Genomic DNA, 19609 nt, shown 5'->3' on the forward strand with positions numbered 1-19609 from the left:
TATCCCTTTTCCCTTCTTTTCTCCTTTGCTGTGTCCCAGTTTCTCTTTCCTTTTGAAGTGTCTTTTCATTTCACAATACCTAATGTGTATTTTGGATCTTATTTACTTTTTCAGCTTCTTACACTAGAAAGATTATGCAATGTTTACACATGTCAGTCTTACTTATTTTACTTATGAGTATGGTCTCCAGTTGCATCCATTTACCTATAGAAGGCTCAAGTTCATCCTTACTGCTGACCAATGGCACATGTTTGCAAGAAGGCTATATCTGAGACTGTCATCTACAAATCCCAAGTGAAACTACAAACCTGTACCCAGTCCTATATACTGCTATTAGAAAGTGCTCTACATATTTGGGTTAAGATCAAAAAGCATACCTGAGATCTGGAACTCAGTGCATTGAACATGTCAAAAAACACAAAACATGTGAAGGTCATGGTAGTGTCTCTAGGTGTTATCACATTATCTCGCAGCTATCAAAAGAAAAAAAAACTTTCAGTGGCTGTATTGAGCACTATTAAAATGTTAATACTTTTCTTCCATTAGAATGAAATAGCTTCAGTCTAAGAAATAAAACATAGAAAATACCTAAATTTCCCTTAGTCACCAAGTGAGCATTATATTGCACATAGAGAAAGGTAAACATTCCTCTCATGAACTATATTAAACTATATTAAAATACTATTATCAATAACAATAGTCACTTAAGGATTGAGGGTTTTTTGTAACTACTCACATTTTTATTTTTATTTTTTGCATTTGATAATTTTCTGCAGATGTAAATAACCTTAAATCACAAATCAACAATTCTATCAGCTCATGAAGAATGAAATCAAAACTTAAAATGTGTGTATCATATTTTCTCTCAGAGCTCTAATTTTCCAGTCGCCTGTGTAACACATAAAAATAACTAAAATTCTTATCATACAAATGCATCATAATATAGCTGCTCACTCAAGGAATATACCTCACGCCAGAAGACAAACAAAGTCCCACAAACAATGATTATTGATGAAACAAGTATTTTAAGAATCAAATTTTTAGTCAAAATGCTGTCCTTCCAATTGCGAGGAGGTTTACGAATGACATCTTTATCCACTGGTTCTACTCCAAGGCTTGAAAGCAAACAGAAATATGAATTATTTGTTAATGTCTGGATTTTTACTTTCACAACCTAGCTTCAATTATCCAAGGAAAGCAAATCTTTTCCTATGAAAATCAAGTGTTTTTATCATGAAACTTTGGCTATGAGGACTCACAATTAACCACTGCTAGGAATGGCATACATCCGTATTATCTCCAGAGAAGGCAAGAGACTGAGAGACAGACAAGGGAGACAGAAGCCACTGATTTTGTCTCTATTTCTCTTCTTTTTCAGGTCTATTTGCACAGTTTGATAGACAATTAATAGTTAACTTAAAAAAGAAAAAAACCTAGAGCCAGCCAGATAGTTCAGCAGATTAAAGTGCCTGCTTAGGCAGACGCAGGGACCAGGGTTTGATCCCCAGCGTGCTGTGCCAGCCCTGCCCGTAGGGCATGCTGAGAGAGTGACTGAGAACGGGCGTGGTAGTGCCCATCTATAATCCCAGAGTTTGGGAGGCTGAAAACTGGAAGATCACTACGAGTCCAATCTGTGTAGTGAGACCCTGTACTAAATACATAAAAAAAGAAAAAGAAAACATTTCAATATAATATGTGACCTTACCAACTGAACTTTGAAATATCTTTCATACAAAGAGGTTTTGACTTCCAGGATTTCTTACATTGGTCAATAACAGGTATCACTCAACTACCCCATTATTATAAAATAAAACAGACGTTCAGTATATTTTCTATACAAATATACTCATCATAACAATGATTTCTAAATCTTACAATACAACCTAAGTAGTAACACTAAACTCAAGAGTTTTCTTCATTACATCCAATTTTTAGAATTAAAAAAACTGATTTGCTAAGGACAATGACTGCACCAACTCCCTGATCTATTCTCAACCCAAGGCTAGGCATGTGACATAGTATAACAATTCAGAACCATAATGCATGAATGAACATTCAAGAGAACAAATGATTCACATTATACAATTTATAACCAACATGCCACTGCAGTATTTTCCAACACTGTCCATATTAAAGCTTTTTTTTTTTTTTTTTTTTTGCAGAACCAGGGATTGAACTCAGGTCCTTGCGTTTGCCAGAGAAGTGCTTATTCCACTGAGCCATCTCCCCAGCCCCTATATTAAAGTTTTAAAATTAAATTATCAGCGTTTCACACCTTGTCTTACCTGTTCACGTATGAAAAAAACTTACCTCTGAGCTGGGGGCCCATCCATAATAATATTGATCCACAAAATCTGCATTGCATTGAGAGGATTAGGAAAGTTCATTAATGTAGCCAATGATATCAAAGTTAATGCTGCTATACTCCTGTTGAAAAAGAAAGTCATTTATAACTCTGGTAGCATAATAAACTTCCTACTGATCTTAGCTAGGATAACACTTTTGGAGCACTTTTTTGTTACTAATGTGCTTTTAAAAAGAAAGCTACCACCCAAGTAATCAATGTTGCAGAGATACAAACATCAGTATATTTTAACAAAAAAGATTTTCAAGATCAACAAAGAGGAAATTTTTTTGATTCTATATAACAATATTCAACTGTTTTTGATGACAGAAAACTTCTATTTCTGGAAAGCAGTATATCAAGAAGAACATAGAGATGTGACCCACATACTTCCAAAGATTTCAGAAGCTATTAAATAAATTCCAAGAGTTATGAAGTTCCTCCATATCCACGGAGTTTAGTTCCCCTCAGATAACAAATTTCAGTCTGTCACATAAGTGGCACAATATTTATATAACCTGAGCACACTGTCTTTATACTGTGAGTTATCTCATGGTTCCCTATGACAACTGCTGTGTAAATAGTCAGCATACCGTATTGTTTTGGGAATAAAAACAGGGAAGAAAGTCTATACGTGTTCAATACATATGCAATTTTTTTCCAAATATTTTTAAGCAATAGTTAAAACACAAAAATATGTAATCTATAGATATACACATGGGGCTGGCTGTATATTTTGATAATGATACAGACAATTTACTAATCACATTTAGAATCTACTTTCAGAACACTTTTTAGTATCACAATATTTTTTCTTTTTAGAAAACTTACTTTTAATTAACTTAGTTTATGCACATTCTGGTAAAGCTATACTTTTTATAGAAAGACCCATAATAACAAGTTCTTCCACACTTACGTGCTCAGCTGAAATCTAACAAAATTTTTAATGTTGTTATAAATCCCTTTACCCTCTTCTATTGCGGACCTGAAATTTAAAAAACATGAAATGAGAAAATACCACATAGATAATAAAACATTTTGAAGCTATTTGAAAATAAATTTCTAATACAACACATGTATAACTAAAAAGAATATTTTCTTCCTATAACTTAAATTAGAAAATTATAACATTTAATTCTTATTCTTAAAAAACTCTGATTATTAATATCACATACTATCTTCTCCACATAAAAGACACATACTAGCAGTGGGGAGCAGTCCTCGTGACTGAACCCAAAGTCTTGTGTGTGCCAAACCAACGTCCACCACCATCACCTAATTTTATTTTGAGACAGGATCTCACTCAACTGCTGAAGTCGGGTCCTAACTTTAGTCTTCCCTATACCACCTGAGTGGCTATGATCACAGGCAGGTGGCACCATGTCCATCTCCTTTACCTCTCAAAGTTCACTGTATCTAACAAATTAAACAATTTAAAAGTAATGAAATATGTAAAAATTATGGAATTTAAGGCATCTATTGTTTCTATACACAAATAGACAATTAGAGTAACTAAAGGATATAGTTTACAAAATTTCATAATAAATTCTCTCATTCAGTTGACTGAATACAAGAAAAAAATATTTTTCAAACAACTTCTTTCTTCCTTCCAAGATTTTTATATAACTCCAAGAACAGAGAGGAAAAAAGGTATAAATGTGAAACTGATGATTTTTCTTACTCTAAGGTCATGCACATTCTGATAACCTGAACTAAAATAAAATTCCCCAATTAAGGGTCATTGTTCATCATACTGACCAAAAAAATGTGCCATTTAGCTGGTACTTAGTAAATGTTTCTTAAATGAACAGCTCTGGAATTCACGCACCTACAATATTTAAATGGCAATGGAATACTCATCTCTGACAAAACTAAAAAAAAAAGGGGATATAAATGAAGGACCATTTTGTATCTGTATACACAAAATAGGATAAATATAGTTACTTTCTCTTAATTCAATGAGAAGAAAGATTTGTACTAATAATGTTTGGAGAGGATATCACGTCTGCATCTTATACTATGAATAACAACTATGAAGACAACAACATGCAATGTATTAATTATTGTAACTGTCTTACTAACTTGTTTTGAAACTGTTTCATTGCTATTTCTCAATAAAATTAATAAAAAAAATGAACAGCTCTGCTATATATTATGTTGGTTCCATCCACACAAATTATTCTCTTCAGAACTATACATGGCCATAAAACAAGACTAATTGAATCTAGGAACATGGCTTAATTTGCCCATTAACTACAACTGACTCTTCAGTTGAATTATCTAAGGACAGGACAGGACAATCTTGATATGAACTCATGGTAACAAAACGTACATTATGGTTTGGAAGTCATCGTCTACCAGGATCATGTCTGCTGCCTCTTTGCAAACATCTGTACCAGTCTGGCCCATTGCAACTCCAATGTCTGCAGCCTTCAGAGCAACCGCATCATTTACTCCATCTCCTGTCATTGCTACAACAGCTCCGTTTTTTTGTAGAGACTGAAGTAACATGGAGAAGAGGGTAGAGAGAGAAATTCTGATAAAATTCTTGCTTCCACACAGATAATGGGATAAAAATATTTTCCATTTTTCACATAATTAACATTAAAATAATACAGACCGTTCATTTTTCAATAAACGTCCATATATGGAGCTCTCTTCCCACCACCAGTACTGGGGACTGAATCTAGCTAGATAAGCACTCAACCACTAAAATAGATTTTCAGCCCTTTTACTTTTTATTTTGAGATACAGTCTAAGTTGCCCAGTCTAGACTCAAACATGGGACCTTATTTCCTCAGCCTCCCAGATACTCGAGATTAGATACACCACTGTACCATGCATACAGAGATTAGAATAAGATAAACCTTAGAAAAAGTTATTCTAATATTCTCATCCATGTGTGTCTGAAATCTATATATAGCTCATTGTACAATGATTCTCAACCAGAGATAATTCTGTCTCCCAGGGGACTTCTACCAATGCTTAGAGACATTTGGAATTATCTTCATTTGGGGTATCTACTGAGCAGCAACTGAAAATGGGGTTACCTGTCCAGAACAACACATAGGACAGCCCCTCCCAACAAAGAACAGTCTAGACCAAAATGCCAAGAGTGCCAACACTAAGAAATTCTGAACTATACAATGGCTGGCTGTTGTAATTAATAACTTAAACCCATTAACTATTGGACACTACATCAGTTGCTCTACTATACAGTCAGGTGCTATATAAGCACACATCACTTTACACATGTCTGTAGTAACGCTGATGTGAACAAGCCTACTGTGCTGCCAGCTGCATAAAAATAGAGCACAGACCACTATGTGCAGTATATCTGACAACAAGAAATAACTACAATTGGTTTAGGTCTTTGCTGCAGTTTTATCATTACAGTATGCTCCTACTAAGGAAATTTACCATTAAACAGTATGTTACATCATAGCAACAGCAACCTCACAGATCTCATGTTTACATTTCTTGACTACATCAAGAGACAATATAGAGTGAGTGACAGATACCACCTAGGGTAAGTACAGGTATGCTGTTCACACAATGAAAAAACATCACCTAATGAGCTTTTTATGGTAGCACACACTGTAATCCCAGCACTCAAGAGGCTGAGCCAGAAGTTCAAGGCCAGCCTTGGCTACATAGTGAATTAAGGACCTGCCTGAACTACACAGCAAGACCCTGTCCCAAACAAAGAAAGAACAAAACATAGCAAACAAATAAAATCACCTCAAAAACATATCTGCTATTAAACAACAAATGGCTCTGATTAACGTAGTTGACTAATCTCCATAATTACAGCCTTTATATATTACTCACACTCTCATAATACTTTTTTTGTTGTATTTATTATAATTATTTGTGATTATTCACAATGGGATGATTTAACAATGGAACCCTATTAGAACATACTTCTATACTAAGTTTTAAACGAATCTCATATTGAGCTTATTTCACTTTCAAATATTTCATAAAGTTTTCTTCTACATCTTTTAATGCCTGCTAAATTTCTAGTTTTTCCATGGTAAAACCTTATTAAAAATGCCTTTTTCACATCAGTACTCCTTGTAATATAACAGAAAACAGAGTAGCAGCATTTTTGCACAAGAACTCAACAACCTCATTTTTTGACACCTACCTTAATAATTTTCATCTTGTGTCTTGGGCTAGCTCTGTAAAATACTGCAACCTGTTAAAATATAGGATACGTTAAGGAAGGAGAAAAAACAAGAAACAAAATGTCATAATAATTTGTGCATTTATACCTAACAATTTTACTTTTCAATTAAGCTGTAGTTTGCTATACAAATCAAACTTAAACAACATGACATGTTTGTCGTGCTAGACAATACAATCACTTGAACCTTTACCAAAAGTACCCTAAGCAAGATGAGTTATTCAGTCTACACCATTAGGTTTAAACTGTGGGGACAAAATAACTCAATTAACTGTGGGGATCCAATAGTGGATATTCTGGGGATGGAAAACTTATCCTACATCTATTTCCCAATGACAATGGCATACTGGGGCAGATAAAAAACAGCTACTTGTCAACATCTGTGGAGCCACTTTTTTATTATTTATTTTTTATTTATGTATTTGGTATAGGGTCTCACTACGCAGCTCAGACTTGGAGTGATTCTCCTCTTTTCAGCCTCCCCAGCACTGGGATTACAGGCATGCGCCACCACGCCCAGACCGTCAACAGCTCAGTGTGTCCTGAGGGTGGGGCCAGTGTGGCATGTGGGACCAGAGATCAAACCCTGGTCCCTACACTAGCCCAAGCAGGCACTTAGTCCACTGAGCTATCTCACCAGCCCTGTGGAGCCACTTCTGACAGTGCCCAGCATTTGCTCACTCTCTGCTGTGTGGGATAACGTAGTAGCCCCTCTTCTACCACTGTATGTTTAAAACTGCCTCAATAATCTCTCTCCAAGATATATACTGAATCACCTGTTCCAACCCCACGTCTTGGTTTCTTAAAACATTTTCTCTGTGGCTCAAAGTTAACCACCATCAAAATCTCTTGTATAATCAACTTTTTTTTTTTTCAATCAATCTTATTGGTACATGTTTGCAATACATAATTACATTCATTTTAGGAAACTGGTACCTATATATAATCATATGTTGATCATTATCAATACCCTCCCCTCCCCTCCATAGTTTTCTCACACTCTCCTTCCCCATCTCCAAGATCGGTCTCCCTGTTTCCTACCATCTCTATTTTTCCTCATATTTTGGGTTTCTCATATAAGGAAAAACATGCAATTAACTATCTGGATCTAACTTCTTGCACATTATGGTGTCACTTCCATCCATTTTCTACAAATGACTCAAATCTATCCTTCTTTGTGGCTCAGTAATGCCCACTGTGTAAATATACCGCACACTCTTTGTCCATCTGTCTGCTGTTGGACCTCTCAGCTGATTCCATAGTATGACTACTGCGAACTGTGCTACTCTAAATAAGAGTATGCATGTACTCCAACCTAGATTTTCCACACAACACTGTGAACTGCACTTTATAGCTGGCACTTGTAAACATCACCATCAAGGGAACAAGAGTAGGGGAGCAGCCAGGGCATGGCACACGCCATCCATTTTCCCTTCAGGAGACCTGAGATTCAAGTGTTGCGCTGAGTTTATACTTCCCACTGGCTGCACACACTTACTGCTCCAGAGAGTTCCAAAACCACAGTTCACAAGGATAGCAGCCTCTGCCTGCTATTCTCCCACAGTGCTCACAAGTCATGGGGATTCTCATGCCTACATAAGGCACCATTCTCTTTCCTAAGCTCCTAAAGGACTCATGCTACTTCGTTTTCTCATTCCTCCAAAGTATCACCCTCTGCAGACTCACAATGAGCCGACAAACTTCTCTACCTCAGAGAAAAGAAGATCAGCATATGTCTATAATCCCAGCACACAGGAGGCTGAGATGGGAAGACCACAAGGCAAGCCTAGGCAACTTAGAGAGTTCTGATCTCAAAATCAAAAACAAAAAACAGCTGAGGATGTAGCTCCATGTGAAGCCCCTGAAGTCAATTTCTAGTATTGAGGGTAGGGTGGAGGTTCTACAATTCCCACCACCAGGGTCTATATCCAGCCACTATCCTTCTCATTTTGCTTTGCAAATGAACTGATTATAATTCTAGTACAGGTCATTATTTTCCTTTCTTACTTATTTCAAATCATTGCTCCTAAAATTCTTCTCCCTCCTGTATTTCGCTGCTGAATTTTCACCATCAGTACACAAGCACATTATTGTTCCTTCCATTTAGAAAGACCAGAATTGACGGTAAAGATGTAGCAGTATTGAAAAATTGTCAGTAAAGGAGGAGGAAAAATTTGTAGAGTATAGCTGAGGAAGCTGCCTTCCCCGCTTATCACCCATTCTCCCCATAATTCATTCCAACCATTGCTGCACTGAAACTACTCTTCCAGACCACAGAGATTTCTACCATCAGTCATCACTCACCTGACTTAACACCTGGGCAGCTCCCAAACACCATTAATCACTCTTCCTCCAGGAAAGCCTGACTTTTCTGGGGCCTCCCTGGCTGCTCCTAGTGTGTAGGATTCTCCTGACCTATCTGAAGTGTAAAGTTCTTAGATTTTTCCTCGTCACAAGTCTAAGAACTCTCCCTACATGCTTTGGGTGAGCTCATCCAGCCATAGTGCTTTCAATTTTATCTACATATATTTTATTTCCTGTCCCAACATCTCTGAAATCCAATTGATGAAACAAATTTACTTATCTCCATCTCTGTTCTTGAATGCCTCCTCTTAAACTAAAACATAGCCCAAATTGAACACTTGTTATTCCGTCCACCTCAATCTTGCTCTTTCCTATCCTTTTTTTTTTTTTTTTTTTTTTAAGGGAAGGGTCTACAGGGTGCTCAGGGCCTCACTACTAGATTGGACTCCTAGTGATTCTCTGTTTACATCCTCCCAAGTGCTGGGATTATAGGAGCACACAATCATGCCCAGTCTCAATCGTAATCTCAGCACACCCTAGGGGTGGGGCCAGTATGCCAGGCCCAGAAGATGAACCCCAGGTCACTGCGCCTCAGGCACTTTAATCCTGCTGAGCTATTTGGCCAGTCCTTCTATCCAGTGTTAATGTCAAATACATCCTTGCAATTAACTGTTCAGGCTCCAAACTTTGAGAGCCATACTCATTCCTCCTTTTCTCTCAATGTCACAAAAGCTGTATGACAGCAAATCTTGCTTACTTCCCTCACAAATTTAACTACCTTACCCCAAAATTATTTCCAACACCGTCAGTCCTCACACTCTAACCTGGTTTCATTATTTCTGCCCTTTCTTCTTGCTACTGGTTCACAACCCACTGGCCAGAGTAAAGCTGCTAAGACAGAAGTCAGATCATGTATATTCTCTGCTCAAAGCCCTCCATTGATGCATCTTTCTCAGGACCAATGCCAAAGTCTTTATCTACTGAGTTCTACATGAAATGCAAGCCCTATTCACCTGCTTGCACCATTAATCTCCTCCCACCTGAGCTACACTGGCTTTGCCAATATTCTTCAATACTGGGTATACTCACTTCAAAGGCTCTGGCATGCTGTCTCTGTCTGCTATGTTCCTCCATCAGCTCTTACATGGCCTGACTTTTTGTCAATAGTGTCTGCTTTCCCTACTCTGCTACCTTAACTTGCAACTTCCTCTGCCTTCCCTGCTTATTCTGGTGCCCTTTAGCACTTATCTCTCTCTATGCAATGGGTTAGATCTGAAATGTCCCACCAAAATGCTCGCATGTTGCAAGTTTAGTCACCAGTGTAGTAATGTTAGACATATGGCTTCTGAAAGGTGACTGGATTCTGAGGGCTCTATCTTCAAGATGAATGGACTTGTAACTTGATGGTATTATTGGGAGGTGATAAAATTTGTGGAAGAGGAGCTAGGCAAAGGAAGCAGATCACGAAAGTGTTTCCTTCAGTGTTCTTGTTCATGGCCTTTTCCTTGCTGCTTCTTTAACACTCTTTGGCTTCTAGGCTGCCAGGAGGAGAGCAGCTTTCATTCACTGCACCCTTCCACTACATTTCTGCTGCTCCATAGGCCTTAAAAGCACTGAGTGGGACCAGTCGACCAGGCAGTGAAACCTCCAAAACAGTGAGCCAAAATAAATATCTTCCCTTTAAGTTGTTTTTCTCAGAAACTTTGTCACAGCAACAGAAAGCTATCTAACATAATCTCTATGTATAAAATTTCACTTTAGACTATAAGGCCCAAGGAAGCAGGCATTTTTGCCCTGTAATTCCACTGCTATGTAAGTACATATTAAGGGAATAAATAACCAAACAAATCTCTGTACTATCATAAAGATATTCTCTCATTTTAGTAATGGTCTAATTTGGGGCATTACTATATACTCAAGCAAAAAAAGATGCATATGCACTATAATATCACACTGCTGATAATCCCTGGCTCCTATAGGTCCTGTGAATCTTTTTGTCTCACTTGGACAAAACTGCATTCAGAAACTCTTCAGTGTATCTTTGAAAAAGACTAAGCTTGAAAGTCTATTGGTAACTTTCTAAGTGAAATTTCTAATTACTATGGAAATTAATCATGTAGCACACAGCACTGCAACACTGGAGAGTTTAGTAAATGCTTCAGGCTGCAGAAATTATTTAATTAAAAGGCCAATTATAAATACTAAGCTTTACAGACTAAAATTTTACCTTTGTCCCACATAATTTTTGAACCTTGCAAATCCCCCTTTCTAGCTACTGGCAAGGCACCAACTGCTGGATTGAAGCTGTATTTCTTTTACACAGTAGTAACTGACGTGGCATATATCCAGTACATCAATCATTTGATATAAGTCGTTAGCATTTCAAACCTTTGACAACCTCTCAAAAATAAGAGAAGCCACTCTGAGACTAAGAAAATCTCGATATAAACTAAAAAGATCATTTGGCACTTTACATATGGCACCTAATACTATAGAAAGTAAACTTACCAGTTTTGCTTTATTGTTTTGTGTTTTGTTTTTGAGACAGGGTCTTACCCAGATTGACCCTGAACTCACTGTGTAGTCTAGAATGGCCTCAAGCTTGTGGCACTACTGCCTCAGTCTGCCAGAAAGCTCGGGTTACAGGCATGCACCACCATATTTGGCTATACATTTAGTTCTTTAAAGCACCAGAATCCTGTTGAGTAAAACTATTAAAGTGGAACAGGTACAAAATTATGGCCTAAAGAAATCAGATCCACAATACACTCCAGAAATTACTAGAATTGTAACCATATCATTACCTCACAGAACTTAAAACTTAAGAGATAACTGAATTTCCCTTACTAATAAACCTCTGACTTCTAAGGCTATTTCTCATCTTAGAAAAAGAAGTAGCAATGACTAAATACAATACAATCATTGTAGTCTGGGAGAAGAAGGAAAGAAAGTAGGAAGACAGGCCAAAAAGAACTAAGTCAGAGAAGGAGGCCGCATGGAATAATGAGGGTGCCAAGATGACCATCAAAGGTAGGGGAGGAGGGCTGCCGTATCTTTAGAAACAACCTCAAAGTATACTTCTCCCTTCCTGTGAGTCCTTTCAGTGTCATATTTATGGACAGCACTCACAATTCTTTCGACATTAACTGATAAGGTACACTAAGAAAAGAAAGTTGTAAAAAGAAGTAGGAAACACTAAAGAAGCAAAGGAAAACAGGTGTTTCTGGTATTAGAACAACCTGGCAAAGGTCCTTAAATATACTAGGACAGCTATAAGGGAAACTGATACAATGAAGGAAACATAGGGAAACGAACTAGACTTACCACCTGCTGAAAATTAAACATAAAATTGGGATCATGGAGACTTCATTGATCAATTCAGTGGAGATACACATGTAATGATGTAAAAATTAGAAAACAAAAGAATGAAAGAGGATGATTTCTACCACTGAAAAATGTAGGAAACTACAAGAAATTTTAAGTGGAAAACACTGAGAATGCCCACATGTATTTAATAAATAATTATACCATCTGAGTTTCCAAACAACTATTTAATTGGTGTGTCACAAGAACATAGTAAATATTGAAAGATTTGGAAGATAGTCCACAGAATTGTGACAAATATTTAAATAAGGAATAGAATTAATATGATTTTAAGATATGGGACAACCTCAGAGAGTTGATTTAGAGAAAAAGTTCTGCTTTTTGTAACCCCCTAAAAAGCCAATTAAACTAATGTGAACCAAAAGGGGAAGGCTAAGAATACATGTTGGTTGTAAGAGTTACATGAACACAAGAAGTGGGACACAAGAAGAGAAGAAATAGCCCTACTAGTAAAAGTATTCTGTAATATTTGGAGAAAATATTTCTTCAAAATACATGAAATAGGGGCTGGGGAAATGGCTCGGTGGAATAAGTGCTTCCCTGGCAAGCACAAAGGCCTGAGTTCAATCCCCCGTTCCACAAAACAAAAACAAAAAAAAAAAAAAAAACATGAAATACATTTAAGAAGGCCTCAGTACTTATGGAATTTTTCTGTAGAGTAGAATAAATTTAACCAATTCAGTAAGCTTCAGACCAGGCTTACATTTTATTCTCTCAAACAACATCAGGTTATGTGCCGTAAGCAATGCACAATCACTCTTATTCCTGTGGGACAGAAAAATGATGTAATTTTGCCAGACTAAGGATATGATTTGTAATTTGCTTCTTTCAACTTTTAGGTGGGGTGCCAGGGTTCATTAGCATTTTTGTCAGAGAACTAGAGGGTGAACTGAAGAAAGCAAATAAAAAGAAATTTTAAGTTAATTTCACTACCTGTTGGCATCTGAGGAAAAGGCTGAACAAAGATCTAATGGGCTAATTAACTGTAGATTTCAGAACCACTTAGTAATGTCTACTCTGTCTCAAAACCCCTGCAGAGCCAACATTGGATTTATTCTTTCAGAATTGAGCAATAAGTATCACACACACACACACACACATGAAAAAATACTCAATAGAATTCCATTCAAATATGCAAATACCTTCCCCCTAAATCTAACGCCAAGAAAATACCCACACTCTGAAGGCAGCATTTATAAGTGATTAGAACCTGAGAAAGAAAAAACATGGATGATCAAAACTGTGTGTTTCTACATCCCAAATCTTAGAGGATGAAGGAAGTGCAGTTAGATGTCTACGGACTTAATGTCATCAAACTAAGCATATTTGTAAAACTACAAATTGAAAGATTCTCAGACAACAATTCAGCAATACCTGATTAGCACCTTATAAATGTGTTGGTTTTGGTCCATTCATCTGACACATAAGACAGAAACAATCAAGTATGGGCACAAAGTCTTACATTATAATGTTGTTCAAAGAAATTACAACAGAAAAGGAATTTTTGAAATCACACAAAGATGGGTTCCAATCTAATATCGATGCTATTTCTCACCAGTTCTGTGACATTAATCAAATTCCCTAAATTCTGTGGTCTTTAATTACTCCATCTATAAAACTAGGTCATAAATTTCTGACAACATGAAACATACTCTGAACATTGGATCTAATTCTGCCATTGTGCTCCTTGGTATTTACCCAACTGAGTAGAAAATGTAATGACTATAAAAAAAAAACCTGGATAAGGATGTTTATAGCACCTTTATTTCTAATCACCAAACTTGGATAAAAATAAAACCCCTTAAAAAGGCAAAATGACAGTGGCACACTCATGCAATGGATTATTATTCAGTGTGCATGACTAGGATAAGGCCTGGGGGAAGCTTACATATAGACTGCGTAGGCAAAAAAGCCAGTCTACAAGGTGACATATGACATTACTCTAGCTATGTTACATTCTGGAGAAGGCAAAACTAGAGTGTTAAAAGGTCAGTGGTTACAAGGATTCAGCCTTGATAGTAACTGAAACGTGTGGGATCTTTTAAAGGCAGTAAAACCTGTATAAACTCATACTGGTGAATATGTATCATTACACATTTGTCAAAACCTCTAGAAATACACAACACAAAGCAAACACAAATATAAACCATGGACTATATCGGAAATATACCAAAGTTACCTCATCGATTGTAATTAATTATGCTAATGAAATGAGGATAAATTGTGAACACTGGAGATGAGGCTAGCATTATTCTTTGCTCAATTTTTCTATATATTTAACCCCAATCCAACAAAATAATCTATCAAAACTTTACAATGAAGCTGTCTATTTTATAGTAAGGTGGCTACATGGAAGCGAAATAAGATGCAGTGTGGACGTGATAATTAGTATTACTGACAGTATTACAAATATATAAAAACTCAAAACTTAGATTATATGGATAGATACATACATGCGTGTCTGTGTGTATGGTATGCATATGTATAATAAAATATTGTGCAGCCATAAAAAAGTGTTTTCTAATAATAACTAATGATTTCAGAAATGTCAAAGTTCCAGAAAATGAATGTTGTCTTACAACAGTACAAAGTACAAACTAAGTTTTGTTAAGCACATCTTTGAAACGTCTTAAGGGCCGGGGAGACATTTCAGAAGCACAAGCGCCTTCCTGGCAAGCGCAAAGTCCTGAGTTTAATTTTCAGTACCAAAAAAATTCAGTAAATAAAAATACCAAATAAAAAATAAAAAAATGAATAAAAGTTGTAATGGGCTAACTTGTTTTAGAGTCTTGGATGCTCTGCAGGTTTGTAGCCCTGAGTTTCTGGGCTTGCCCTCCAGTTCTTTTTATTTTTTTTAAATTTTCTATAATAAACATACACTATTGATGAATAAATAAAGATGAGCTTTAACTTATAATAACTTAGGAAAATTTCATATTCCGAGTATATGAGTATAAAATAAGTGAAGGAGATACAGTATTAAATATATTTAAAACTTCACACATAATTCTACAAAACTAGGCAGCACAGACACTAAGAATGGTAATGCCATATAGCAAAGAAACACATTAAAAGGCCTTCAACATAATGAGCTATAAGGGGAAGTACAAATTTAAATCACAGTAAAACATCACTGTACACCTATGAGAAGAGCAGAGCAAAAGAAACTGTAATTTCATATGCTAGTAAAGATACAGAACAATTCGAATTTTCAAACACTACAGTACAAAATAATAAAGCCACCTTATAAAACAACTTGCCATTTCTTAGTAATATAACAAACAATGATACGACCCAGCAATTATAGCTATTTCACCAAGAAAAACTATTTTTTTTACAAAAAAGGTACACAAATGTTTCTTGTAAAACAACTTGCCATTTCTTAGTAATATAACAAACAAATATATGACCCAGCAATTATAGTTATTTAACCAAGAGAAAGAAAAAAAAAATTTTTACAAAAAAAACGGTACACAAATGTTTATAGTAGCCTTCTACATAATTAGCAAAAACTGGAAAAATCCAAATGTCCTTAGATCAATGCACAGGTAAAGTACAATACATACATATGGTAAATACTCAGCTGCAATTTGAGGAAAACAGTAATAAACGCAACCAGCACAGCTGAATCTCAAATGCATTATGCTAAATCAAACAAGTCTGCACAAAAGCCTGATAGTGTACGATTTGACTTTCAAAATATTTTGGAAAAGAAAATGAATCAGTCTGTGGCTGTCACATGCTTGAAGAGATCAGCTGACTCTTAAAAAGCACAAACAATTTAGGAGATGATGAAATTGTTCCATATCTTTACTGTGACGTTGGTTACATGATTGCAGCATTCATCAAAACTCAAAGTTGTAAAACAGAAAAAGCAAATTTTACTGTAAATACCACCTCGATTTTTAAAACACTTACCATGCCAAAATAAATATATAACAAAATGGCAAAAAGTAGAAACTTAGTCTCTTCTTCTCTACCTTATAAATATAAGCACTATTAACTTCCACAGTCCCTTCCTTAGAGGAAGGTCAGTTCTTCCTTAAGTTAGTGATTCTGCAAGATATTCATAACAATTATGCCACAAATAATAACATTCATTTGAATGAGACTTCAGAATATAGACCAACTGTAAGTTGTGATCATCTCTCACTTGTTCATAAACTGTCTTATGGAAGCAGCAAAAATAAACAATAAATAAATCAAGAAATATAAACACTTAGAATAAAGAAGACCTCTCCATCTGAGAGTTTAGTCCAAACCCACCTTTGGTACTATCTGTGAAAGCTGCTGGACATCCATGGCATCTATTTCTTCTCCTGAGACTGACTGGGACGTTTTGGAATACAATCCCAGACGGCTGGCTAAATGAAAGAGAGAAAATGTTATTAACCAAAGTGTGTGTGATGGATTTATCAACAATATTCTCATTTAATGACTTGTTATCCACCCTTTTTTCAACTATAAAGTATCTATAAATAAATATCCTAAGACAAACTACTGGTGAGATACAACAATCTGCATCTGTAATCAGTCTGGGGTTTTCCATCTCTCTTGTTTTTGTTTAAATTTAAGAATAGGTAATTATCTGGGGCCGGGGAGATAGCTCAGTAGAATAAACGTTTGCCTGGCAAGTGTAAGCTCCTGAGTTCAATCCTCGGTACCACCAAAAAAAAAAAAAAAAAAATTTTCAGTAAGCCAGGAAGTCACTCAGATTCTGCTCAGCAGAATGCATTTTAAGTAGAGTATCTGAAGTTAGACAAAATGTTGGTGGATTTGTGATAACCATGTAGTTGGATATAGGTGGAAAAAAATGTTGAAAAGTTATTCTTCCAATGGTGTTCCTAGTGATCTTACTTAGATAAAGTCTGGAACTCTTAGTATAGTCCCTATCAAAATTAACAAACTCAGAATTTACAGAATTCAACAAATAACTAAATTTATCAGCATAAATTACAGTTTACAGCCTCTGACAGATTATCTTTCATGGGTTTTTCCCTTATACTTCTTAAGGTATTCTTAAATACTGTTCAAATATCAAAGGTGTATATGAGAAAACATGTAATCACCTATCTTTTCCCTATTTACAAACAAATTTGTTTTTAAAACTATGCTTAGGAAATGCTAAATTCATATATCTTTTCACATCCATGAGCCAGTGCTTTTACCTATCAGTATAGTAGACGAAGTTAAAAATAACCTTTGAATAATATATATTTTATATATATGATTTCATAATGGTAGTTATGTATTTTCAATAAAGTATTACTTTTTAAACTAGAATCAGTGTTTATCCAAAATTTCAAAGTTTGAACAAAAAGTATTAATTACATAATTTCAATACCATATAAACAAACTTCATATCTAATTACAAAACTATGCACTGCAATATTTTAATAACAATATTTTAAGAAACTATCAAAAATTATCAATATCAAAACACTGTTTTAATGGTTTTTAAGAAAATCTATCACAAACTACAATAAAGCAGCTTATACCGATAGCAACTGCAGTCTCCTGTGAATCTCCAGTGATCATTTTTATAGCTACTCCAGAGGCAATGAGCGTTGTAACTGCTTCTTTCACACCGGTTCTGGGAGGATCGATGATTCCCACCAAGCCGAGAAATGTCAGCTGTCCCAGTTCAGGACCAGAAGCCAAAGCAAGAACTTAGGAAATAATAATGAAATCCAAAACAGAAAACATGAGTCACAAAAACATTAGAATTTAGTTAATCATAAACTACTTAGGATTATATTATCACATATAGACATTACACCACTTTTAAAATTCAAAATTATTACATACTACGACATTACATTTTAACGGTTCTGAGTAAGCACTGCTTAAAAAGCTATTAAATATTAAAAGCAGCAAAATAACAACCATTAAGAAGAGAGAGCAAGTGAGAGAGAATTAAGACCATTTTTTCAGAGCAACTACATACAGCTACTTTCCACAGAAACTATTGTTGCTTTAGACAACATAATTAAACTGTTTAGGTAAAAACGGATTTTCAACCTTTACAGTCAATTTTAAACAGACACCTCTGAAGGTGGCTTCTAATATATCTTCATCTTTCCATTTCATTTCATAAGTCTCCAAAAACATTCAACAGCCTAAAGAGAAGGCTGCATTAATTAATTATATCATGTAACAATAGCATAATGAAAACCCTGGAAGGTAAAGTTAATCTATAAAATCACTGTAAAACCATTAATACTAGTTCGAATTCTTGCACTTTTTCCAAACATTAACTAAAATTCTTACTTGTAGCTTTTTTTTATGATTTCTATATTTATTTAAATAATTTTATTGATAAACAGCAATGAGACAGTTTCCAATCAGATTGGTAGGACAGTTTCAATAATTAAGACATTGCATACATTCTTCCTAGTGGTTAATTGCTGTGCAAGATGACTTGTAGCTTTTTAACAATACCACTAAATCATTATTTATACTTTCCGGTCATCTCTGGGCAATTATGAGTACAGAGTAGGGTTCATCTCCCAAATACTCTTCAGCTTACTCTCAGAACTCTGGAGCCTATGCTAACTACCCTAGTGAAACAAAAGGACACATATGAATCTGGAATATTATTAGACTGAATAGCTTAAATTAACCCCCAAACACAAAGATGTACACAAACTGAACATAAGCACCTCAAGGAGAAACTGACTGTTCCAGGGGCACCAAAAGTACCTATTTTTATTCAAGCAGAAGGCATGGAGAATTGGAAAATCAAAGTAAAACAAAAACTACTTTAACTTTTCCAATGTAAAAGTGAAACATCTAAAGCCAGAAATATAGCTCAGTGGCACAGTGCCTGTCTGGCAAGTATGAGTTCTTGAGTTTGGTTTGCAAATGTGAGCACCAAAGGCTTTTTTTCTGAAGAAAATGAGCCCCTGGACAGTTTCGGTCCTGGAACAGAGGCAGATGGTAACAGAAACAGATAGTATCGATTTGTATGTAAGCAAATGCTAAGAGGAGATCAGCTCTGGATACTCCCAAGGAAGGGGTGGAACTGGCCTAGAGGTTAGTATTCTGTATGTACCTGTGCAAATCTTTAGCTAAAATTAAGAGCTACTGATACCGTTTAGGTTAAGAACGCACAAACATTTTTCATGTGGAAGCCTGCTGACAAAAAACAACATATTTAAAATTAAGCATTTAAGAAACAAGTTTTGGGGGCCTGCCCCTTAGCTCAGTTCTTTAAGTGGCTGCTTCAACAAAGCAGTCAGGCTCAGGTTGCTGTGGTTCGATCCCCACAACACAAGCCAGCCAGTCATGCCTTGAAGGCATTCGGAGCAAAAAAAAAAAAAAAAAGGATTTTCTGGCTAGGTTTCTTCTCATGCAGACTAATTGCGAAAGGACTGTCACTCGTAAAA

General features: G+C 35.7%; 1 protein-coding gene across 2 annotated transcripts in view; it reads right to left on the reverse strand.

The window, feature by feature from the left end:
* Positions 1-19609, reverse strand: part of Atp2c1 (ATPase secretory pathway Ca2+ transporting 1) — a 147130-nt gene that overhangs the window by 19081 nt on the left and 108440 nt on the right. For both annotated transcript variants that reach the window (XM_004625023.2, XM_023705261.1), the window contains 8 exons: positions 17720-17890; positions 16488-16585; positions 6495-6545; positions 4677-4843; positions 3261-3329; positions 2311-2427; positions 968-1115; positions 378-473 (listed from right to left, as the gene is read on the reverse strand). In XM_004625023.2, the coding sequence (XP_004625080.1) occupies positions 378-473; positions 968-1115; positions 2311-2427; positions 3261-3329; positions 4677-4843; positions 6495-6545; positions 16488-16585; positions 17720-17890 (917 nt within the window). The remainder of the gene's footprint in view (positions 1-377; positions 474-967; positions 1116-2310; positions 2428-3260; positions 3330-4676; positions 4844-6494; positions 6546-16487; positions 16586-17719; positions 17891-19609) is intronic.

This window comes from Octodon degus, unplaced genomic scaffold (genome assembly GCF_000260255.1).
Source record: "Octodon degus isolate 3935 unplaced genomic scaffold, OctDeg1.0 scaffold00008, whole genome shotgun sequence".
NCBI classification, from domain to species: Eukaryota; Metazoa; Chordata; class Mammalia; order Rodentia; family Octodontidae; genus Octodon; species Octodon degus.